General features: G+C 38.4%; 1 protein-coding gene and 1 non-coding gene across 4 annotated transcripts in view; both read left to right on the top strand.

Annotated features, from left to right (window-relative positions):
* The window catches only part of ATF6 (activating transcription factor 6), a 255115-nt gene that overhangs the window by 77027 nt on the left and 151825 nt on the right, over positions 1 to 26263 (top strand). For all 3 annotated transcript variants that reach the window (XM_061120257.1, XM_061120258.1, XM_061120259.1), the window contains 3 exons: positions 12632 to 12763; positions 18908 to 19021; positions 20112 to 20211. In XM_061120257.1, the coding sequence (XP_060976240.1) occupies positions 12632 to 12763; positions 18908 to 19021; positions 20112 to 20211 (346 nt within the window). The remainder of the gene's footprint in view (positions 1 to 12631; positions 12764 to 18907; positions 19022 to 20111; positions 20212 to 26263) is intronic.
* On the top strand, positions 23161 to 23232 carry TRNAY-AUA (transfer RNA tyrosine (anticodon AUA)). The gene has a single exon. It is a non-coding gene; the product is annotated as a tRNA-Tyr (tRNA).

Raw genomic sequence — 26263 nt, 5'->3', positions numbered from 1 at the left:
TAACTGAGTTATGGCTAGTGTAGCATGAAGTGTGAGTGTGTGCTATGCATCTAGACTTCTTGGTTTCTGTGTGTTGTGAACATAAACTGACATTGACATCTTATGTTACCAGTCAGTTTATCACAATCCATGAGCTCTGAGAAGCTCATATTGGGGAATCACAGATACTCCGTATGCTTGATGTGGCTTTCTGTCCGAATCCTTTTGGGCTTCCCTGTTGGCTCAGTGGTAAAGAATCCACCTGCCAATACAGGAGACGTGAGTTTGATCCCAAGGTCGGGAAGATCCCCTGAAGAAGGAAATGGCAACCCACTCCAGTATTCTTGCCTGAGAAATCCCATGGACAGAAGGAGCCTGGCAGGCTACAGTTCATAGGGTCATAGAAGAGTCAGTCACAACTTAGTGACTAAACAACAGCAACTCAACCCTTTTATTGGCATTCTCAATAAAGCAGCATTACTTACTTTAATTTTCCTTCCCCCCTATTTTGTATAATGTGAATTTGAAAATGAGAGATAAATGGAAATAAGATAGTTGGGAAAAAGGATGAGTGCAAAAGTGAAGACAGTTTCAGAATAATCTGCCTGTTTGTTGATACCACCTGTGCTTGGTTGGTAAAGGTAGCAGGTTTTTATGTGTTTTGCTGTTGAGCTTTTATTTATAAACATTTGCTGTGCAGCCAGTACTAATCTAAGCACTTTATATATTGGACTATAAGGTAAGTATTATTTTCTCCATTTTACAGATGAGGAAACTGAAGTCATAGCTAACATTTGGCAGAGCTAAAATTCAGTTTGTATTTGGAGCCCTTGTGTTAATCATTAAGGAACAACAGCCATTTATGCAGAGAAAAAGATCTAATAGTATTACCCACTTCCCTAAAGCTTAAGAGTGGATGTGGAAGGAGAAAATATTTATTTTATGGGTTGATGGGATTGATGGGAATATAACAGAAGAGATTGCACTGAAATTTATAGGCATTTAAGAATGATTGGAGCATGCCTTTTTCAAGTGCCTTTTTTGGAGAGGATACCAAAGAATTTGTTTGCACACAAACTTATTGTATTAAATATTGATTCATTGACTTCAGCAATTTAATAACTAGAGTGTATTAGTTATCAATTGCTGTGTAGCAAACCACCCCACAACTTAAGAGCTTAAAACAACAACAGTCATTGACTTTGCTGAAACAGCAGCAGTTTGGGAAGGCTCACTAGAGACAGCAGTGGTTTGCCCCATGCATTGTCAGTGGTGCTGACTCAGGGTGGAGGACCTGCTTTGAGATGGCTCACTCGTCATAGCCAGCAGGTTGGTGCTGGCCTCACCTGGGACTGAGCCAGGGCTGGTGGCTAGGGGTCTCCTTCTTTCTTGGACCACTCCGCAAGCTGCTTGGCCTTTCTCAGAGTCTGGTGACTAGATTCCAAGAATGAACATTGCCTGTTAGAAGAGTGCTTGCTTTATGATTGTTCACTGAATGGATGAAAGAACCGCAGGTTGTTTTCCTGCTCTTGCTGGCTCGCTTGGCAAAGGGCCACTGTGAAGTGTGTTTCTTCTCAAGGTCTGGTAATCCGTGGTTCTGAGAGCTACTGTTTAGAGGAATTTTTTTTTAATCTTGACTATTGATCTATTGCTTCAAATTTCTGATTCTAGTAAATTGCCCCCACTTACTACAAGTCTGCAAAAATCATCTGTGAATCATTCAATAAACAGAGAAAAATCGCTTTTTTAAGATTTGGAGAACTCCCTTGAGAACGCCCTGTCTTTAGCCTCAGTTTCAATGAAAATTAACATAATTTCCTGTTCCTGCATCTGGAGATGGTATAATAATGAGTTCACCACCTGCTATTCTTGAGTTGTGCGTTAGTTTCTCTAAAATAAAGATCTGGATTTTTTCTCCTGGCAAGAGGCAGAATGTTACATAAAATACATTTGTTACTTAAGGAAAAAAAAAAAAAAAAAAGCCTCTGTGGGTTAGGCATTGTCTTAGAACAAAATATACATACAGGGACACACAGACTGTAAACATAAGTAAAATGATAGAAAAAAGGGATAAAATATAGTAGGGTAAACAGTTTTACAAGTGTGAGGGTGGTTATTGGAATTGTAGTTGTAAATAGTCGTCATTGTAAAGTAAACGTTTGAACCAAGGCTTAAAAGTGATAATTATCCATACAGATGTTTGGGGGAAGAGCATTCCAGGCAGAGGGAACAAAGGTGTTAGGGCGAAAAAGTGCCTTGCATGTTCAAGGAAAATCAAGGGGGTCGGTGTGGTTGGACTAAAGTGAACAAGGAGGGAGAGTAATAGGAGATGGTGCTAGAGAGGTAAGGTACAGGAAGGGAATAAACTTAGTGAGGCCTTGGTCATTTTAAAGATTTGGGCTTTTACCATGATACAAATGGAGAGCCATTTGAAGGTTTTGAGCAGTGGAGTGACATAGTAATCTGACCTAGATTTTAAAACAATCACTCCAGTTGCTATGTTGAGAATAGCCTGAACTTTGGCAGGCGGGAAGACAAGCTGTGCCACTAACTGCTGTGTCATCTTTGGGACACAAAGCACTTTCTGATTAATAAAGCATGTTCTCATCCATCATCTCCTTTGAATCTTTGACAGATTTATTTCTCTTGAGAGGAATTGGAGGCTCAGAGAAGTTAACCAGCTTTCCCAGAATGACTCGGGGAGTCTCAGAGCCACATGTTGAATCCACACCTCTTGATTCCAAATTTTGTGTTCTTTCCACTATTCCACATTAAAACCTAAGGATCCTCATGCTCTTTCCAGCCTAAAGTGATTTCAGTTTTTCATGTGCAGTGTTCAGGGAGAGCAGTAGCAGCAAATGGGTTTCTTTTGGGGATGGGAACCAGTAAGATTCTTACCTGCTGAGATAGCTCGACTTTAAAATTGACCAGCTGGTAGCATAAGGAAACAGATTTGTGAAGGGTAGAATAGATTTGAAGATGTGCCATTTTTGGTTCAGCTACTTGGTATGAAAATTGGGTATCTGAAATCATATCTTAATAATTAAGTTGGCTTCATAAATGAAACAGTTGTTAGCTTTTAGACTTTCATAGATAAAAAAACAAAGTAACAATTCTTTTTTTTTTTTTATTAGTTGGAGGCTAATTACTTCACAATATTTCAGTGGGTTTTGTCATACATTGATATGAATCAGCCATAGAGTTACACGTATTCCCCATCCCGATCCCCCTCACACCTCCCTCTCCACCCGATTCCTCTGGGTCTTCCCAGTGCACCAGGCCGGAGCACTTGTCTCATGCATCCCACCTGGGCTATTGATCTGTTTCACCATAGATAATATACATGCTGTTCTTTCGAAACATCCCACCCTCACCTTCTCCCACAGAGTTCAAAAGTCTGTTCTGTATTTCTGTGTCTCTTTTTCTGTTTTGCATATAGGGTTATCGTTACCATCTTTCTAAATTCCATATATATGTGTTAGTATGCTGTAATGTTCTTTATCTTTCTGGCTTACTTCACTCTGTATAATGGGCTCCAGTTTCAGCCATCTCATTAGAACTGATGCAAATGAATTCTTTTTAACGGCTGAGTAATATTCCATGGTGTATATGTACCACAGCTTCCTTATCCATTCATCTGCTGATGGGCATCTAGGTTGCTTCCATGTCCTGGCTATTATAAACAGTGCTGCGATGAACATTGGGGTGCACGTGTCTCTTTCAGATCTGGTTTCCTCAGTGTGTATGCCCAGAAGTGGGATTGCTGGGTCATATGGCAGTTCTATTTCCAGTTTTTTAAGAAATCTCCACACTGTTTTCCATAGCGGCTGTACTAGTTTGCATTCCCACCAACAGTGTAAGAGGGTTCCCTTTTCTCCACACCCTCTCCAGCATTTGTTGCTTGTAGATTTTTGGATAGCAGCCATCCTGACTGGCGTGTAATGGTACCTCATTGTGGTTTTGATTTGCATTTCTCTAATAATGAGTGATGTTGAGCATCTTTTCATGTGTTTGTTAGCCATCTGTATGTCTTCTTTGGAGAAATGTCTGTTTAGTTCTTTGGCCCATTTTTTGATTGGGTCATTTATTTTTCTGGAATTGAGCTTCAGGAGTTGCTTGTATATTTTTGAGATTAATCCTTTATCTGTTTCTTCATTTGCTATTATTTTCTCCCAATCTTAGGGCTGTCTTTTCACCTTACTTATAGTTTCCTTTGTAGTGCAAAAGCTTTTAAGTTTCATTAGGTCCCATTTGTTTAGTTTTGCTTTTATTTCCAATATTCTGGGAGGTGGGTCATAGAGGATCTTGCTGTGATTTATGTCAGAGAGTGTTTTGCCTATGTTCTCCTCTAGGAGTTTTATAGTTTCTGGCCTTACATTTAGATCTTTAATCCATTTTGAGTTTATTTTTGTGTATGGTGTTAGAAAGTGTTCTAGTTTCATTCTTTTACAAGTGTTTGACCAGTTTTCCCAGCACCACTTGTTAAAGAGGTTGTCTTTTTTCCATTGTATATCCTTGCCTCCTTTGTCGAAGATAAGGTGTCCATAGGTTCGTGGATTTATCTCTGGGCTTTCTATTCTGTTCCATTGACCTATATTTCTGTCTTTGTGCCAGTACCATACTGTCTTGATGACTGTGGCTTTGTAGTATAGTCTGAAGTCAGGCAGGTTGATTCCTCCAGTTCCATTCTTCTTTCTCAAGATTAAAGTAACAATTCTTATAATACTTTTCCCAGACTTTTGGGGAAGTTGAAGTTATTTGTGTTTTATTAATCTGTGCTTTTCAGGCCCATTGACCCACAGCATAGGCAGTGTTTGTTGGTGTAATGGGTATTCTGAGACTTAAAACTTGTAACTCTTGCAGGGTAGCTTGCCACGGAGACATAGAGACTTCTATTTTTTAAAAATATTTATTAGTTTATTTGAAAATACTGAATAGAATGTGATTTAAGCTAATTATGAAAAGAGTGATTAGATTGTCTTATTTATATCATGAACTATAAACAGTTAATCATTATACTAACTCTTATTGTGACTGGGTCATCTCCTTGTGTTTTGGGAAATTTTTTCCAAAATTAACAAAAAGAGACACTGAATGATGCAAAAACACTCATGCCAAGAATCTGAAAGTTGCTGGCAACAACAATTTTCTCATAATCTTTTGTATATTTGGCTATTATGACTGTCAGATTCCTTCCTTCATATTTGTGTTGTCAAAGTTATATGAAGACAGTCTTGAATTCTGGCAGTAAAATAAAGCTCCTTCATGTATTTCAAATATTAATAAAAACAAGGGAAATGTAAACTTTCAGTTATTTAGATGGTTAAAGTTAGTTTCTGTAAGTCATTTCATTGTTTCAAGCATATATAGTTGTTTTGAGCTGAATTGGACAGTCAGCGTCTCTGTAATTTAGCTTAAGAGAAATTTCATTTTAAGACTTCAAAAAAAATTTACAAGGACTTGCGGCTGAAGGACAACTACCAAAAATAAACAAGTGAAAAACTTTAAAAGCATCTTTACAGAATTTCTTGATATATTGCCTTCAAAATACATTCAGGCCAAATGGATAGATAATAAAATTGGGACTCATAGACTGTTTGGATGCTTTTTTATTGTTTTTTTCTTCTAGTCATTTTTTAAAAATTTATTTACTTTAATTGGAGGCTAATTACAATATTGTGGTGGTTTTGCCATACATTAACATGAATCAGCCCTGAGTGTACATGTGTCCACCCATCCTGAACCCCCCTCCCACCTCCCTCGCCACCCCATCCCTCTGGGTTGTCCCAGAGCACTGGCTTTGAGTGCCCTGCTCCATGCATTTGAACTTGCACTGGTCATCTATTTTAAATATGGTAATATACATGTTTCAATGCTATTCTCTCAAATCATCCCACCCTCACCTTCTCCTACATAGTCCAAGAGTCTGTTCTTTACATCTGTGTGTCTTTTGCTGTCTTGCATATAGGGTCATTGTTACCGTCTTTCTAAATTCTATATATATGCATTAATATACTGTATTGGTGTTTCTCTTTCTGACTTATTTCACTCTGTATAATAGGCTCCAGTTTCATCCACCTCATTGGAACTGACTCAAATGTGTTCTTTTTTTTTATAGCTGAGTAATATTCCACTGTATATATGTATCACAACTTCCTTATCCATTCATCTGCTGATGGACATCTAGGTTGCTTCAGCGTCCTAGCTATTGAAGACAGTGCTACAATGAACATTGGGGTGCATGTGTCTCTTTCCATTTTGGATTCATTGGTGTGTATGCCCAGCACACAGCAATTGCTAGGTCATATGGCAGTTCTGTTTCCTGTTTTTTAGGGAATCTGCACAGAATTCTCCGTAGTGGCTGTACTAGTTTGCATTCCCACCAACAGTGTAAGACGGTTCCCTTTTCTCCGCACCCTCTCCACCATTTATTGTTTGTAGACTTTTTGTTGGTAGCCATTCTGACCAGCATGAGATGGTACCTCATTGTGGTTTTGATTTGCATTTCTCTGATAATGAGTGATACTGAGCATCTTTTCATGTATTTGTTAGCCTGGATGCTTATTTTTTGATTCTTCTCTGACTTACTTCCTTGTTAAAAATGCTTTGTTGACTCTGTATAATGAAAGTGTTGTGAAGATCATTTTGTGGAGTCCATTGAATGAGATCTGAGTGAGCCCTCAGGCTAAAAAAGGGTAAAATTATTAAAGTAGTTACGGTTAAACATATATTTGTCATTACACTCTGATAATCATTTTCTCATGTGGGCAGTGGGAAAAATAGTGATCACTTATGAGCCAAACCAATCTACATTAAAACTGATTTCTAGCAAGTGTAGCTGCTGCTAAGTGATTATGACTGCTAAGTGATTACAGTCCAGTTACAGATGGAATAAACTGAACTGATAGTTAAACTCAAGGCATTTCCTTGTAACAGTTATAAATTCTGACTTGAAATGCCAGTTTTCATAGTGGTAGTAAAATCATCTAAAGAGCAATAATCAGTAGAAGAACTCTTTAAAAGCTCCCAAGTACTAATGGTTATCAACTATTAATAATTTACTTTAGGGACTTCCCTGGTGGTCCAGTAACAAAGATCCCAAGCTCCCAATGCAGGGGGCCCATGTTTGATCCTTAGTTGGGGAACTAGATCCCACATGCTGCAACTAAAGACTCCACATGCCGCAGCAAATATCAAAACACCACATGCTGTAAGTAAGACCCAGTGCAGCAAAATAAATAAAAATAAATATAAACCTTTAAAAAATAACTTAATAACTTACTCTATTAATCATCCATAAACCACATAAATTGTTCTTGATTTTGACCTTCCACAGCCATTTCATCTAACTCCCCTATCCTCTTCCCCACACTGTTCACTTCTGTTGGATTTACTGTGAGAAACATGTAACTTTTAGGGAATTGAGGTAGGAAAGATATTATGAGAAACAAGATGAGTTTAAAATAGTGGTTCTCAAACATTGGCGTGTGTCATGTGGACAGCTAGTTAAAACATAGATCGTTAGGCACTGCTTGCAGGGTTTCTGGGTGCTAGGACTGGAATGGGACCCGAGAGTTTGCCTTTCTAACCAGGTACCAGGTGATGCAAACGCTGCTGGTCTGGGTACTGCACTTGGTGAGAGTCACTGTGCTAGAGGAAGGTGCGTCCTGATCCAGAACTGACTGTGTCCATTGCTAGTTGATAGCAGGATTCAAGGAAGGGAAAATGTTAAAGCCACTCCTAGAAGCCATAGCAGCCTCTGTAACTTGGCACTTACCTATGAGAGCCTCGCAAACAGCTTTAAGATGCCTAGCCAGGAAATAGATAAAGCAGAGGAACTGTCCTAGTGTTCTGCTGTTTTTCTGGCAGTGGTAATCACCAAGTAGTCTAGATGGGTAGGGGACAAATGGAATATCAGTTTTTAAAAGAAAGAAGTTAGATTTCCCCCATTATACTGGGGAATTTAGCATTAATCACATGGAAGATGTTGATATAGAAAGGGATATGATAACTGGGAACCAAAATTAAAACAAGAATAAAACATACCAGTTTTGCTTTTATTGAATAAATTGCTAAACTTATTGATAGTGTGGCAGGCAAGGCCACCCATAAATAATCTAGCCTTGCATTGCTCTTAGTCTCGTCTCTTTCCCTTCTCTCTTTGAGATGGTCCCTTTCCCACTGTGCTTATACATGCGCATGTCCACCCATATACCCTCTCCTGCTTTACTTGTAATTTCTCAAGCAAATCATACTCTCCTGTGACTGTGTCCTTTTTCATATTAGTCTGCATGAAATGCCTTTTCTTACTCCCATCCTCCTTTTCCACCTGTTTATTTACTGCTTGTCATTTAAGATAACTTCATGATCCTCTTGGTAAAGATCAAATGCCCTAGGTATATGCTTCTGTAACATTTGGCATTAACCGCTGTTATGCTGCTAATCCCTCTATTATCATTTGTCTGTACCCCCCCTCCAACATACACACACAGACACACACACACACACACACTTATACACACTATATTCGGTTTTATCTTTGAGTCTTTAGTATCAAATATGATTCCTGGAACGTAATAGGTGTCTAGAACATGTTGAATAAATGAGTGAATCAATCAGTCATTCTGGGAAATGGTGTCAACATAAGGCAATGATGATGTTCTAATCCTGGACCCAAATCCTGGCTTCATTAATTACTCGGAGCCTGTACATTTCTGACACCAGTTCCAATGTTTGTTTTTTCACACCACCAAACAGTTCTCCTAAGGGTTCTGATCATCTGGTTCCAATGTATGGAGAGGTTTTCCCCATACCACCAAGCAATTCTCCGACACCAGCTGGGTGTCCTACAGTTCAGCTTAATTCTGATGCAGCCAGTGTGGAGACAAGGTCAGATTCCACAGGTTAAGGGCTCAGTCCTACAAGAGTTACCCTCCCCTCCTTCAGACATCAACTGCAAATCCATGTTGTCACCTGGGCTTCTGGCTAACAAGCTGTAGATCAGAGGATCCCACAATCCTCAGGTTCCTGTTTGTTTGCTGGAGTGGCTCACAGAATTCAGAGAAACATTTTGCTTACTAGAATACCAGTTTATCGTTAAAGGATATAACTCAGGAACAGCCAAGTGGAAGAGCTGCATGGGGCAAGGTATGGGGGAATGGACAGGGAGCTTCCATGCCCTCTTCAAGCTCACCACTGTCTCTGAATCTTTACCAACCGAGATGCTCCCTGAATCCCTTCGTTTTGGGTTTTTATGGAGGCTTCATGACAGAGACATGGTTGATTAAGTCATTTGGCGGTTGGTGATTGAACCTAATCTCTAGTCCTTTTCCCTTTCCTGGAGGTGGGGGTGCCAGTTGGGACTGAAAGGTCGAACTCTGTAGTCTATGACTGATTCCTCTGGGGACTAACCCCCATCCTTAGACAACCTAAGGGCCTTTCAGTGTCACGTCATTAACATAGCAAATGGCACCTTTATGGGTCTCATCACTTGGGAAATTCACAAGGATGTTAGGAGCTCTGGGCCAGGAAAATGTTGCCACCAAATATATATTTCTTTTTATAAATCACCATATCACAGCATGACCTTCGGCGAACTTTAAATTCTTTGAGCCTCAACTTTCTTTGAGCTTTCATTCCTTAGTACATAGAAGGTGCTCAGAAAATGGTAGCTGCTGTTACACTGCATTTGCATCTTAGGAGAATGTTTACCAGTCTTGTAATATCCCTATGGTAAAGACAGGGATTTTGGACTTAGGAGATACTATGGTTAATTCATAAGTGTTTTAACTTAGGTTTTTACAAACTTAGAAGGTGCTCCCTAGGAGCATGCTCCAGGGCTCAGTTTCTCTTCTCTGTCCTCAACAGCTCAGCTGAGGATGTGGATGGCATGTTGTTGCTTGCTTTGAAGGAGAATTTCTGTTGCTAAGTAGGATCGGAAAAGTTCTTGAATGGTATTTTAAAGGGAATTGACGTAAATTATTCAGCTGGATCACAAAGCTCAATTATATAAATTCTAAATTGGAAGTGGGAGAAGAAGGGAAGGGAAGGGAGTGTAATAGTCCAGTCAGTTTGTGAGAAGACTTGGAATTTTAATTAAACCAACTTCAATATAGAGTCTGATGTAACTGCCAAAAAAGCCTGTGTGATATTAGGCTGCATTGGTGGAAGAATAATATTTAGAACATGGGAAGGAATTACCCTGTTCCGTCCTGTAATGGTCATACCACCTGAGAAGTGCTGTGGCCAGTTCTGGACATCATCTCTGAGAAGCATACTGAGAGGGGAGTGACCAAATACGCTGAAGGAACCTAAGACTGTACTATAAAGAGGAACATGCGGAAGAAACTATAGCCATGAAAGAGAAAGCCTGAAGTGAGGGCTGAGGGATGTTAGGTTTCTTTGGATATTGGAAGAAGGCTTGCTTATTAGGTATGTTCTGAATAGCCACAGAGTCCAGAACTTGTACCAAGACCAATGGTACTTTGAAGTGAATTGCAGGGAGGGACACCCAGAATTTGCTCCTCTCCCAAACCCTGTTCCTTCCTAGGAGCTTTTAGCTCAACACTTAATCCAGTAGAAATAAAATGTGAGTGGGCTTCAGACGCAATTAAATAGTTACAGTGGTAGCGTTTCTCCTAGTCACTGGTGAAATTGACGGAGTACTTCCACCAAACAGGAATGTTATTATGTGGATATTTCACAGATGCATTGGAGAGGTAGGCTGACAGGAGGTGAATTAATTCTGTAAACTGGGCTAAGTTCTTTTTTAAAAAATAGTTTTATTTACTTGTTTATTTTTGGCTGTGCTGAGTCTCTGTTGCTGGGCGGGCTTTTCCCTAGTTGCAGAGTGGAGGCTCCTCTCTAGTTGTGGAGCATGGGCTCTCAGGTGCCCGGGCTTCAGTACCTGGCTCAGTAGATGTGGTGCCTGGGCTTAGTTGCTCTGCAGCATGTGGGATGTTCACGGATCAGGGCTTAAACCTCTGTCTCCCGTGTAGCAGGCGGATTCTTTACCACTGAGCAACCAGGGAAGTCCTAGGGGGGAGGTTTTTACCTTTGATTTTGTTTAGGCTTACTTTCCTAAGTAGAATTTTTGGCATCACCCTTGAAAGGATTAAAAAGTAAACCCTTTTCAAAAATGTAAGGTTCGAAAAGAAAAAAATACATTCTAGAGTTATCGTCACACTCTTCATTTGGCTTCCCTACAAAATTGCTTTTGTTTATTGCTTATCTCGTGTTTTCTAAAGTACTCACTAGGGTAAGTTTTCATAAGTTTAGTTGGCTATTCCAAAGCCTTTTATCTCACTTGTAGCAGGGTTTATACTGTTCCTGACCTCTCAGGTGAACATTCTTTCTGAAAGATACAGTTGTAACAAAATGGAGCCTCAGGTTGTAGCAAAATTAGATTTTACACCATGACCATCTTTGGTGGTACACCTCTGAAGAGTCTGTAGTATGCCAGCGTGTCACAGCACACCATGTGAGAGACACTGGGTGATGGTGACTCTAGGAATGAAGAATTGAAGAGGATGGGGAATATGACAAGATACCAGAAAAAGATTCTAGAGTGATGTGCATGCTTTTTCCTTCCACCCAACATCCCTTTCTCCAAATTTGGAGGCAAAGTACTATACCCTAAAGAACTCCTTTTCTCTTAGAATCTCAGGGCCCTTAACTGTGACCCTCTCATCAGCCTTATTTGCTTCCTTCACGTCATCCCTCTAAATAGAATCTGGTATCCCTTCTTTTGTGCTTCCCTAGGGAAATTCCCTTTGTGTTGAATTTCAAAAAGATTTTTTTGACTAGTATATGTGTGGCACTGTAAAATTAAACACACATGATATCATATCAATGAGCCAAATTTCTAAGCCCTTGATTAGTTAATTAAAAGTGTTAAATAACTATTGCAATATTTGAGAGATTATATATATGTACACATACACACATATATATATATGTTTGCCCCAGATACATAAAGAAAGATTTAGGGAAAGTGAAGAGAAAGGAGTAAATAAACATTTTAAAAATTTCTGTTAACTTTGATAGCCTGCTTTCTGGAATGGTGAAAATCTAGTGAATTTGATTGTTGATAAAGAGAATAATTACTGTTTCATTTGAAGTATTTCTTCTTTGAAAACATCAGTCTGAAACATCAAGGAAGACTTCTTATTCTAGTTATTATCTGAGTTTAGAATTTGTTTATATGTACATTTACCTATTTTTACTTTATATGGATGTATATATTCACATGCTAAGTCACTCAGTTGTGTCCAACTCTTTGTGACCCCATGGAGTGTACCGCCCCAGGCTCCTTTGTCCATGGAATTCTCCAGGCAAGAATACTGGAGCGGGTTGCCATTTCCTTCTCCATGGATATATTCATAGTTTAAAGCATATAGAATACTGACTTTTTAAAACAGTTTATAAATAATGTACTTCTATAGTTAGAAAAATTATTTTCAGAATTTATTTTCATGTGTGTACAGGATGCCAAGCTAGGGATTTGACCATATCAGTAAGCTGTTTGACTTGCCTCTATACCTAGTATTCTTGCTGTGTGTACAGAATTGTGATTTGCTTCAGAGCGACATGTAGTATGCATGTGTATGACAAATTTTTTTTTAATTATTTGCTAACATTTTAACATTTTCAGCATGTTGGAACAAGATTCCAAGAGAATGAATCCTAGTGTGAACCCTACAAATCAAAGGAGGCATCTTCTAGGATTTTCTGCTAAAGAGGAGCAACACACATCAGATGATATCATCCAGAAAAACAGCTACAGGTTAGATTTATATCTGAATTGTTTATACACAATTTCAACTAGTAGAGCAAACAAGTTACAAGGATGTTCGTAAATTTTACAAAGATCAGTTCTAAGGGTAAATTTCCTTTTTAAAAACTGTCTAAGTTTTAGAATTCTTGTAGAACTGTGACCTTAAAATCTCAGTTTGTGTACACTAATATACACATTGAAACACAATCATTATATATTACACATGCTATATTGTTTATAGTGTATTTAATATAGTTATTTTACTGTCATGTTTATATATATAGTGTAATATTTGTTACTATATCATCTGTGATGGATATGATTTGGTGGAATGATATGGCTGAACCCATTTGCAGTTATTAGATAAAATCATTTATACTTGTTTATTGTGATTTTTATTGAATTTCTTTTTCTTGTTATAATTTAATTCTACTTCATAAATTTCCATATAGCTTGGAAATAGTAAAGACAGCTGTATGAAAATATAATTTTTACCTTATGTCAAGTAGAGGAAGGTTATAGTGGCCCTTTTTAGAAGTGTTTTTGATAAACATTTCCCTGTGTGATTTATAATTTTTATTAGAGTCAAGTGGAGCTAGATCCTTGAGTTACAAGGCAAAGGGAGGTTATAGTGTGGCAACCATGGCACAGAATAATGCTTGAAAATCATTAAAGATTTGATTACTCTTAACTCTCTAAGGTTTTACAGGCCAAAGGCCATAGGGGAGTCATTCTTCTGATTTTTACTCTGTTACACCCATACCACTTAATGAGAGTATTACCATAATCCTTCAGGCTTGTCTTCATTTAGTCTTCCTGGAAAAAATGCTAGTATTCACTTTTTTTTAAGAATCTTCAGTGTGCAAAATACTGTGCTAAATATGGCAGATGATCCAAAGAATATATGGTAGTAACTGTAATACAACATAGAATGTGATAGATGGAAAAACCCAACATTTCCTGCCTTTTTTTTTTCATGCCCAAATTAGCCATACTTCTGAAATACTGATCTTAGTGATCGTATAAGAGTCTCCCTGAGTATTACTGGAGTTTAATAGTAATAGTATTTTTAATTTACTAAATAATTTTTACAAGGTAGCCCTGTATATCCTGTAATTTTGAGTTCTGTTGTTGTCTATGTAAGATCCAGCAAAAGTTACATTTTTCATAGGTAGCCTTTGGATTTATGAGAATTGAGAGTATGCCTCTTAAGTTATATAGCTTGTTGCTAAAAATAGAATGGAATCAGACACCTGAAATTACTGTTCAGGTAAGCTTTATAAAAATATTTCTTATTTTTCACTAACTACAGTAAATAAAAGCCTTCAGTTACTTGTCCACGTTAGAGTAAGATAATATGGTGGTTCCTGGAAAGCACAGTCCTTTGATCATATTAGCTCTAACTAGAGGTCTGAATGACTCTTAGGCTATAATTTATCAGCTTTCAAAATAATGCATGAAGTGCAAGCCATCTCTCTGTCCCTGACCCAGAGCCTCCATTGCTTGTGCATAAGCTATTAATAGGTTACTGGTCTTAATAAAAAATGGAAATGATTATCAATTCTTGATTGTGTGCAAGTCTCTATCGAAATACCCAAGATTATTACTGAACCGTTTGGTAGATTTCAGTGTTAGCCCATTAATTTGATATTCTTTCTTTTATTATTTTATATACTAAATAAGAGATACCAAAAAATGTTTGTGAAACATTTGAAAGCACCAAGTATGAATTTGTTTTAAACTGATTTTTAGGTGGTTTATTTATACTCAGCCATAACATTTGTGTGTGTTTTTTTAATGCAGCTTACTTTGTGTTATCTTTAATTTTTTCAGGAGAGTTATGAGAACTGGTTCAAATAAAAAAAGGAATAGATTCTAATCTCATAATTTATAATATTACATTTGTCTATCATTTAATAATTAACTTCATATGTTTTTTCCGTCTTAGAAATGTGTGGTATATAAGATGACCATATAATCTGTCGACCAAACTGAGAGACTTTTAATAATGAAAGGTAGTACTAGTGTCAGTCCATCAGTTCAATCATTCAGTCGTGTCGGACTCTGCGACCCCGTGGACTGCAGCACACCAGGCCTCCCTGTCCATCACCAACTCCTGGAGCTTGCTCAAACTCATGTCCATCGAGTTGGTGATGCTATCCAACCGTCTCATCCTCTGTCGTCCCCTTCTCCTCCTGCCTTCAATCTTTCCCAGCATCAGGGTCTTTTCTAATGAGTCACTTCTTTGCATCAGGTGGCCAAAGTACTGGAGCTTCAGCTACTAGTACTAGTGTCCTAGTGTAATAATTATGTCAGGATGTCAGGTATAAATCAGGACTGTCTTGGATGAAGGGAAAAGGATAGTCACTCTACTTCTAAGGCATCAGCCAGAACCTGTATTTATTCAGGAATTCTCATTAGCTGTAGTTCTTCAATACTGCCCTTTATTTCAGTGTTTTATTTATTGAAATTTTTTCTATTGGTATGGAATAGTTTGCAGGCAGTCTGGAACTCTGGCCATCTCAGGAGTAATGTGGATATCATTGTCTCCAGGTTGCATGTCGGCTTAGGTTCTCCCTTTTCTTTCCTCTGCAATTCCACCTACTCCCTTTCCTGATACAATATTTTTCCTATCAGATTTTCTGTTTCCTTTTCCAAAGAATATATTTGGCTGATAGAACAAAGCCAGTCAGCACAGATGTGCAGAAATCATTACTAGAGTTTATCACATGGAAATAAAATTATAAATCAGATTTATAGTTTCAAAAGTAGTTCTAGACTTTTTTGATGGACTTGACTTCAGTGTTTGTATTTTTGTGAGTATTCAGACCTGATTTTAAAATAACACATATATAAAGATCTTTGGTCTTTGTAGGTGGGTTTTATTTTTTTTGGTTAGCTTTTGTTTTTGTTTTTGTTTTAGTGTGACCAACAGTCTCTGGTTTCTTAAAAGCATTCAGAATTTACCAAGTGCAAGGCAGCGTTTTTTTCTTCTCCCTCAGCAGTTAATTTGAGCTGATTTCCTTTTGTGTGTGCGTTCATTACCTGTGTACCACCATCTCTGTTTTATTCTGAATAACAACCCCAGTAGGCAGAAGAAAGGGCATCAAGAATGTTTCTGGTGCAGCTGCAGGGAAAAGTGGTGTATATGCCCCCTGCTGTTGCTTTTTCACCCTTGTATGTGGCATACCTAGAAGTCTTTAAGTTTTATCTAAAGTTAGTTTTCCACACTGCAAAAATTATTTTTGTCAAGCTGGCCAGTGATTTCAGCATTGTCAAATCCAGTGAAAACTTCTCTCTATCTTGATCTTTCCTCAGCATTTGTATAGATCACTCCTTCTTGAAGTCTTCTCCTTTAGTATTGCTGCATTTTTGTTTCCTCTTTTTTCACGGGCTCTGCTTCATTTCTGTAGGCTCCTCTTCTATCCAGATCCTAAAGTACAGAACTGTTAACTTTTTGTTCTCTTTATGCCATAATTTAGCACACAGTCCACTTCTGTATATCCTGATGACTCTCTTTTGTTTCCTGTCCAGACGTCTGCGTCTCCAAAGTCATACATCCAGTAGTTCCTTCATTTCTCTTAACATTTCAAACTTAACACCTGCACAGTGAAACTCTAGGTCCTTTTCCATATTCTAGTTTCACCCACTTCTGTATAGTACGCTTCTTCGTTTCTGTTGCTCAAGCCAGAAACCCTGGTTCCTCCCTTTCAACAAGTGCTGTTGATATTCTTTCCAAATATTATCTTGAATTGGTTCATTTTTTTTTTATCTACTGCCATCACCTTAGTTCATAGTAGCTGCAGCTCTCGCTCAGATTGCTATTGATCTCTCCTAACTGACAGAGAAATTACCAAGTGCAAGGCAGAGTGGTCTTCCACTCTAACGGGTCTCCCAGCTTCCCCTTTTGCCTCCATCAAAACTGATTTTGATACAATAGCAAGGGATACATATAAATTAAAAATATATCACTTCTTTACCTAACACACCTTTTTGTGGCTTCTTATTACATTTAGTAATTCCTTATCATGATTGGTCTTCGTCTTTCTAAACACCTTGTGCGTCCCCTCACTTGCTTACAACTTTTCAGCTGGTGTGTTTTCCTTAAGTTCCATAAAGCCTCCCTTTTCCCACCTGCCTCTATCTAGAACACTCTTCCCCCAGTTTTTATAGATTTGGCTTCTTGTCATCCTTTACGCCTTGTCTTAAATACCATCTCCTTCTCAGACCATTTTATCTGAAGTAGACATTGTCATTAGGTTTTCTATCTCAACCTTTTTTTTTTCATAGCTCTTACCTCAGTTTGGATTTATTCTGTGTTTGCTTTCTTGTATTTGGTCCATCTTCTCCATCAAGATCATGGAGGATTGGACTCCCTGTTCTCTGTTGGAATTCCATCACCTAGCACAGTATCTGGCACGTAGTTGGTATTCAGTAAATATCTATTGTTGATTGAAAAGCACAAATCTAGCCATGTCCAATTTTGTGGGTTTTTTTTTTTTGAATTTTAATAAATCTAGTTTTCTAAATCTAGAGTATTGTATATAAAGAAATTCAAGACAGAATTCAGATTTCTTAGTAAGAAAGGTTAAAATAGCGGACTGATGGGAATAAATAGCAATAATATCCTCAACTCAGATTAGGATCTGATTAGGATTTTCAACCCACATTTTGCTCACTACATCACACTCTGGATATGAATTCACATGATATGTGAATTCACTGTGATGAGTAGGAAAGTATATTTTTTAAAGCTAATGGAATAACTGGTTAATGTCAGCCAGGTGTTTTATTAGGGATTCCTCCATGATTCTAATATTTAACTTTTCAAGGCTTTTACTTTTCTCCTGCCAAGTATTTTATGCTTTTCCTTTCTCCTCCCACACACAAATATTTTTTAAAAAATTGTTTTTAATTTGAGGATAATTGTTTTACAATATTGTATTGGTTTCTTCCATACAACAGCGTGAATCAGCCATAAGTATATATACGTCTCTCCCACTTGAACCTCCTCCTCCAGCCTGTCCCACCCCTTCAGGCTGTCAGAGTGCCGTGTTGAGCTCCCTGTGTTATGCAGCAGCTTCCCATTAGCTATCTGTCTTACATATTGTACTGCATATGTTTCAGTGCTACTCTCTCAATGTGTCCTATCCTCTCCTTCCCCCGCTGTGTCCAAAGTCTGTTTTCTACGTCTGAGTCTCTGTTCCTACCCTGTAAATAGGTTCATCAGTACTGTTTTTTCTAAATTCCGTACATCTACGTTAATACATGATATTTATTTTTCTATTTCTGGCTTATGTCACTGTATAACAGGCTCTAGATTTATCCACTTCACTAGGACTGACCCAAACATGTTCCTTTTTCTGGCTGAGTAATATTCTATTATATATATGTGCCGCAGCTTCTTTGTCTGTTCATCTGCCAGTGGATGTCTAGGTTGCTTCCATGTCCTGGCTATTGCAGATGGTGCTGTAATGAATATTGGGATATACACAGACACTCTTTTAAGGAGACTATTCAGTTCTCTTATCACAGTGTTGAGAGTGAGCACAAACTTCAGTCCTGGTTATGTAATACTTTACTGTCAATCAGAAGTCTTTCCTGTCCATCAGTGGGTGTTTCCCCCAGTTTCGCTTCTTACTGTGTTACCTCCTGTGTTCCAGCGTCACTGAGTGTGCCTTGAGTTCATTGAAGACGTGAACTGTGTGTTATCATTATATCTCTAGTTTTAAGTACTTAATAATTGGGCAGTAAATGTGAACTACTGTGATAATCTCTGTAGAAAATTGCAAAATGATGTTTGTGCTATATGGTATATATTTCCCTCCATTTTAGATCACATTCACTTCTTGCTTGCAGTATGTTCTATTTAAAATATTTGCAAAAATGTTTTTATTGAAGTATAGAAGTATAGTTGAGTTACAGTATTGTGTTAATTACTGCTGTGTGTACACACACAGATTCCTTTTTAACATTCTTTTCCATTATGATTTATCATAAGATATGGAATATACTTCTCTGCTGTATAGTAGGACTGTACTTGTTTATATTTTTATTTCCATGAAAACAATACTAGCAATGACTTTCTTATAGCAAACTTCTTCTTAGGAATATAAGACACAAGGCAACACATTTTGTACATTTATGTTTCAGATATGACCATTCTGTTTCAAATGACAAAGCCCTGATGGTGCTAACTGAAGAACCATTACTCTATATCCCTCCACCTCCCTGTCAGCCCCTGATAAACACAACGGAATCTCTCAGGTGAGTGTTGTCAACTGTTGCAGATATAGCTGCGTGGGTTCCTGTGCTTAGCTGTGGAACCTAGAAAAATATTAATTCAGATTAACCAAGTAGCTGAGAAAACTCTGAATTATTTCTTGCATAACCATAGGCAGGCATATCAATTGTTCACTTTCCCCACCAACCTGATAAAGGGGGTATTGGGTCTATTTTATGTGATTATATTGGAGTTATATGCTTAAATATGTCTTATTTGAAAACTAAAGAATGACATTAATATAAAAATTCCGGCTAAGTGTTAGATTTGCAGGTGGTAACATTTCTATTGGAAGGTACCTTTTCCTTCAAATTAGGAAGGTAATAATTTGAAGATATGTGATTCTGGAATCACTTTCACATTAGTGTATTTTTCTTTATTTACTCATCATTGAATTGTTTTTTCCTGTGAATTTTGGATCCTATATTCACACCTTAAAAACTGCTTCAGTTTTTTTTCTGTGTGTGTGGTATGTAGTAATCAGCTGTAGAAAAGTAAGTATAGTCTGACATCTCCACAACTGCTTTAAAAAGTAAGCAAAATAAAGGGAAATTATATTTGAATTGGACTTAAAAAAATTTTTTTTTCCGTTTTGGAAAATTTGGATTATAGTACCTTGACAATTCTCTTTCTGAGCAGTTGATTAATTCTTTTTCTTCTCCCAAAAGAGCATGAGTTTCAAAGGCCTCGATGCAACCATTTGTGGTTAGGAGTCCTATGACTTGTTCTATGCTCTCCAGCATCTCCAGTATTTGTGTGTACATAGTCCAAGAGCAGAAACAGAAATACTTTTTTTTGTGGAAAAACCTTTGCATTCAGTATTTATGTTTGGCAGGTATTTAGCTATGATTTTCTCTGAACTTTGAACTCATGATTGAGGAAACTACCATATAAAAATGCAAGTCATTAAAAACAACTAACATTAAATGTCTTCGCTTTAAGTCAAAAGAATATTGAATCATTAGGCATTTGGAATGCTCTTCGAAACCTCAGAACATGGTTAAATTCCTTTCCAATCAAAAGTGAAACATTTGTTTCTATGAAATATGTTTAATTAATTAAGCTATTTTATAGGTTAAATCATGAACTTCGAGGATGGGTTCATAGACACGAAGTGGAAAGGACCAAGTCAAGAAGAATGACAAATAATCAACAGAAAACTCGTATTCTTCAGGTTTGTTTCTGCTTGTCTTTAACAACAGTGGCATATTTGTGGGCTTCCTTGGTGGCTGAGATAGTAAAGAATCTGCCTGCAATACAGGGGACCCAGGTTCAATCTTTGGGTTGGGAAGATCCCCTGGAGAAGGAAATGGCAACCCACTCTAGTATCTTGCTGGGAGAATTCCGTGAATAGAGGAGCCTGGCAGGCTACAGTCCATGGGGTCACTAAGAGTCAGACATGACTGAGCTACTAACACTTTCAGGATTAAGACTTTTGCTTTCACCTGGCATACTTGTTAGAAGGCTTCCTGCAGGTAGGTTGCTGTCTTCTCTGGATGATTTGGGAAGCTTAAACTATAGCCACTTCCTGCTACCTCCTGCTGCTACTGATGCAGCTGTCATGGCCACTGAAGCCCTCCTCCCAGGTTTCACAACACTCATTTAGCCTTTATAGCACTAGAGCTTCCTGTTTAGGCATGGTGCCCTTTCCTGCTTCTGTCTCTCAAATTTGCTTTCAAGTCCAGGGTTCCTACGCATGGGTCTGCGTCACATGTTTTTGGCACAAAAACTTAATAAATGATACTGTTTATCTTCTCTGTTCTTAGAACTTTTCAAATGTAGGACAGCTTGGGATTGAAGGCACATCTCCATGGAGAGCATTTTTGTATTTAGACTTGTAGCACTATAGGTTATTGACAGCTCTTATTTAGAACCTGTTTAGTTGGGCTTCTATCTTAATTTTTTTTTTTTTTACCACAAAGCACATTTATAGTCTTTCTGTCATTCCAGTATCCAATACTACTTCTGAATTACTTAGATTTACACATTGCAAGCTCCTAACAAATGTTACCTATGGTAGTAATAATGAGCCAGGTGCTTATTCTGGACTTTGGGAATATAGTAGAGAGTACCATAGAGTCCCTGCCTTCATGGAACTTACATTCTAATGGGAAAGAGAAACTATAAACAAGTCAAGTGAAATAAGTCAGACCCAGAAAAGATAGATACTGTATGATCTCATTTACATATGGAATCTTAAAAGAAACACCAAACTCATGGTGGTTGCCAGAGGTGGTGGGTGGAGGGTACAAACGTCTAGTTATGAAATAAAGAAGTCATAGGGATGTAGTTCACTGCATGGTAACCTTAGTTAATAATTCCATAGTGTATATTTGAAAATTGGAAGAGAACGGATCTTTTATTTTTTTGGCTGTGCTGGATCTTCGTTGCTGCACATAGGCTTTCTCTAGTTGTGGAGAGGGGGAGCTATTCTCTAGTCTTGGCGTGCAGACTTCTCACTGCAGTGGCTTCTCTCGTTGCAGCGCACAGGCTCTAGGTGTACTGGCTTCAGTAGCTGCAGCACGCGAGCTCAGTAGTTGTGATACAAGGGCTTGGTTGTTCTGCAGCATGTGGAGTGTTCCTGGACCAGGGGCAAAACCCGTGTTTCCTGCGTTGGCAGGTGGCTTCTGTTTTTTTGTTTGTTTTAACTTTTTATTTTGTAGTGGGGTATAGTAGATTAACAGTGTTGTGATAGTTTCAGGTAAACAGCAAAGGGACTCAGTCATTCATGTATCCATTCTTCCCCCACCTCCCCTCCCATCCAGGCTGCCATATCACATTGAGCAGATTTCCATGTGCTGTACAGTAGATGGCAGGCAGATTCTTATCCGCTGTACCACCAGGGAAATCTGAAAATGGATCTTTAAAGTTCTCATCATGAGGGAAAAGATTAACTAAAAAAAATAAGTAAATAAACATTTAAATACACTCAAAATTAAAGGGCTTTCTTGGTGGCTCAGGAAGGAATCTGCCTGCAATGTAGGAAACCTGGGTTTGATCCCTGGGTCGGGAAGACTCCCTGGAGAAGTGAATGGCCAGCCACCGTAGTATTCTTGCCTGGAAAATTCCATGGACAGGGGGACCTGGTGGGCTACAATCCATGGTGTTGCAGACTCAGACCCAACTGAGCGATTTAGACGCTCTGACTCAAAAGTTCTTTAAAGAGAAAAACAGGGCTAGAGTTTGAATTGAGAGTTGAGTAGCAATTTTAGATTGGGTGGTAAGAGAAGCCTTCTCTAAAGAGATTGAACTTGAGTAAGGTATTGTCAAGGTAATTATTACCAGCTGTCACAAGCCTGGCGTGCTGCAGTTCATGGGGGTCACAAAGAGTTGGGCATGACTTAGCAACCAAACAACAGCAGCTAGCCTCAAAATCTCAGTAGCTGATTGGAATAAAAATTTGTTTCTCACCCACTCAGAGTTTGAGATAGCTCTCTAGAATGGCTTTCCTCCAAGCAGTGACTAAGAAATCCAGGTTCTTCCACATTGTGGCCTCAGCAACTTGAAATCCTTTGCCTCTAGCTTTGGATGTTGGGGAAGAAAGTTTGGAAAATTATGCAAAATATTTTAAGGATAAGACATGACCTTTGCCACTGTTCAGTTGACTAAAAGTCTATCACTTTCCCTAGTCTCCCTTGCAGTAGGTTTGGCAAATGTGGTTTTCCTACATGCCTGGGAAGAAGAGGGTTTTGGTGAGAACACTGCTTTTGCCATAGGCAGAAAATGGAGGAGCAAATAACATAAAGATTTAGGAGAAAACCTGGAAAAATAGCTTCCAAAGCAAGAGAATAGAAAGTATTAGTGACCCTCAGGAGGAAACAGTTTACATATTTGAGGGACATCAAGAAGTGGAATAAAGCTGGATTAAAAGCTTCCTTGGTGGTGCAGACGGTGAAGAGTCTGCCTGCAGTGCAGAAGACCCAGGTTTTATCCCTGGGTCAGAAAGATCCCCTAGAGAAGGAAATGGAGACCCACTCCAGTATTCTTGCCTGGAAAATCCCATGGACAGAGGAGCGTGGCAAACTACAGTCCATGGGGTCGCAAAGAGTTGGACACGACTGAGCGACTTCACTTCACTATTCATAGTGATTAAGGGGAGAGTAGCCATAAATGCATAAGGGCTTCCCTGGTAGCTCAGACGGTAAAGCGTCTGCCTATAATGCAGGAGACCCGGGTTCAATCCCTGGGTCGGGAAGATCCCCTGGAGAAGGAAATGGCAACCCACTCCAGTATTCATGCCTGGAAAATCCCATGGACCGAGGAGCCTGGGGGGCTACAGTCCATGGGGTCACAAGGAGTCGGGCATGACTGAGCGACTTCACTTCCAGGTCCTTTCACTTTCAGCCATAAGACAGAAGAGGCTAAATAATATCAAAGCTCATAGACAGTGGTGAGAACTTTGGTTTTCATCCTAGGTGTTAGAGGATAGCCCTGAGAGGATTGAGCAAGGCTGTGACTTGATCTGCTACATAGAGTAGACCATAGCAGGGAACCCATGAGTGAATGCAGAGACCAGTTAAGCCATTTTGGTAGTCTAGGTGAGAGATCATTGCAGCCTATACTTGTGTGGTAGAGAGGAAGGTGGAGGAAAGTACTTGAATGCCAAATACATTCTGAAAGTATAACTGATAGAATTTGCTATTATAACATAGAAAGGAATTGATGGTAATTCCTGTGCTGTAGTTGCTGGGTGAATGGTGATGCCGTTCGCCGAGACTGAGACTGCAAAGAGGAGTTGGAGGCAATAAACAGGAGTTTCAGATGTACTACGTGTGAGATGGCTGTCAGACATTCGAGTGGGAAGATCAAGTGGGCGGTCAGATACCCAGTTCTGGAGTTGGGAGGAGAGGCTGAGACTGAAAGTTTAATTTAGGATGATGTCACCTAGAGAGAAAGTGAAAAGAAAAGAGGTAAGGAACTGAACCTTGGAACAACTTCAGCGTTAGAGGCTAAAAGGCAAGCAAATGTCAGCACTTGAGAAGGAAGAGGAGTGACTGACCAGTAGAATAGGAAAAAATGTAGGATAGTTGTGTCCAAAAACCCAAGCAAAGAAAGATTTTAGAGAAGAGTATGTGATTTACTGTTATTGAGAAATTACCATTGGATTTGATTATTAGAACTTGTTAGTGACTTTGATGTGTTTCCCAGGTGGCTCAGTGATAAAGAATCCACCTGCCAAGCAGGACATGCGTGGGTTTGATCTGTGGGTTGGAAAGATCCCCTGGACTAGGAAATGGCAACCCACGCCAGTATTCTTGCCTGGGAAATCCCATGGACAGAGGAGCCAGGCAGGCTACAGTCCATGGCTTAGCAGAAGAATTGTACATGATTTAGTGACTTAGCATCAACAACAAGTGACTGATGAAAGTTGTCTCACTGAAGAGTGGTAATGACAAAAGACTGCTTGATGTGGGTTCAGGAGGTAAAAATAGAGTGAGAAGATTACTTTAGGATGATCCCCATTAATGGAAACAGAGAAACGGAGTGGCTGTAAGAATCGAGACGTTTCATTTTGGGATGGGATGTGTTTCACCGGTTTACCTGGTTATATGCTAATAGAACGCCTTAACTATTTGATTACTTGGAAACTAATTGGAAGCAGTATGTATGTTCTAAAGTACATTAAAAGGATATTGAGAAACTTGGGCTTTTAACCATTAAGGGACTGTTTTCATCTATAAAATAATGAGGGTTAGTCTAAATGAGCTTAAGCTCTGACATTGAGAGTCTCTGATTATCCGGTGTGTCTTTCTCTGGGCCACTAGCCTTTTGTTCACCTATCATAGCAACTTTATTTGTTGGTAGTTACTTCTGGAGGCTACAGGCAATCATTACTAATGTCATAGTTACCTCAAAGTCCCAAAGCTGCTTACTCGCATTGGAATACGATATCTAGTACTGCCAAAACTCACATCTGCCAAAGCCTACACGTTAGTTGCCTCCACAGTCAGAGAAAAAATGAACTCTGTCTCCCTTCTGCTTTCCAAATCTGGTGCAAGTGAATATTATTGGTAGAACCTAAATTATAACTAGACCCTGGTAGCAAAAAAGTTTGGGTAATATAGGTGTCAGACTTTCATCCTTTGTTATACAGGGAAGAGCAACAAGGGAGCAGGAAGAGATTATTGCCAATGGAGAATTCCACACAGCTGGCAAAATGGGCTTTATAAAAAATAGATTAAATCATTGGCCTAAATAAGGTTTTTGCCTTATCTTTTGACATATTTTTTCATGTTACTCTTTCCTGTTCATTAGATAAATAAGCAGAGAGTTAACTTTGTAAGGTGCTTGGTGTTCTTTAATCTTACAGAAATTTTAGTGGAAGATAAAGAATTTTGCTTTAATTTCATGGCTTTTGAACATTTGGAGATTTGTAGTTTAAAATCTTATCTCTTTCTCTGTTATCTTGGGTACATATATTTTTAGTAGGGAGCTTAGGTAATGGTAAAAAATGGGAGTCTTAGCTATTACAGAAAAAAGGAATGACAAGGATAAATCTATGTTTTTGTTGTTTTTTTTTTTTCCATTTACTTTCATTAGTTGGAAGTTCTTGGTCAGCTAGGGGAAGAAGAGTCATTCTGCTTCTGCTGTTGTTGATACCAAAGCATATAAAGAGTTCATCTGGTTTTGTTTCTTAGTATACAAAGCCTGTATCTACTTTGCTTAGTCTTCTTTGCTCATTTCGACCTTCTTGTGCAAAGGACCTAGTAGTCCAATAAGGTATTCTATAAATTTGACAAATGAACATTATTGTTTAAATTTCTGTCATCTCTAAGCCTTATATTCTTGATTTAATTTGTCCCATTTCATGATTCTACCCTCTTCCTGGACTGTGAGTTATTAGAAAAGATAAAGGGGCAAATTAGTAAAAATATCTTTCCAAATGAAGGTAAAATAAAGACATTTTCAGACAGATAAAAACTGAGATAATTTGTCTCCAGAAGATCTGCACTATAAGAAATACTAACATGAGTTTTTCAGACTAAGGGAAATGGTACCAGACAGAACACCAGATTATCAACAGTGAAAAAGCACCACAATGGATAAAATATCTGGATAAAAATAAATGGCCGTTTTTTTTTATTGTTTGTTTGTTTTTAGTATCTTTATTTTATTTGTGTATATCAAAGTCTTTAAAAGAGTATTATCTTTTAAAAAAAAAACTTTTTATTTTGTATTGGGGTATAACTGATTTGTTAACAATGTGATAGTTTCAGTTGAGCAAT

This window comes from Dama dama, chromosome 20 (genome assembly GCF_033118175.1).
Source record: "Dama dama isolate Ldn47 chromosome 20, ASM3311817v1, whole genome shotgun sequence".
In the NCBI taxonomy this organism is placed as follows: domain Eukaryota; kingdom Metazoa; phylum Chordata; class Mammalia; order Artiodactyla; family Cervidae; genus Dama; species Dama dama.
The sequence above is the reverse complement of the archived record's forward strand: the minus strand, read 5'-3'. Positions and strand labels throughout refer to the sequence as shown.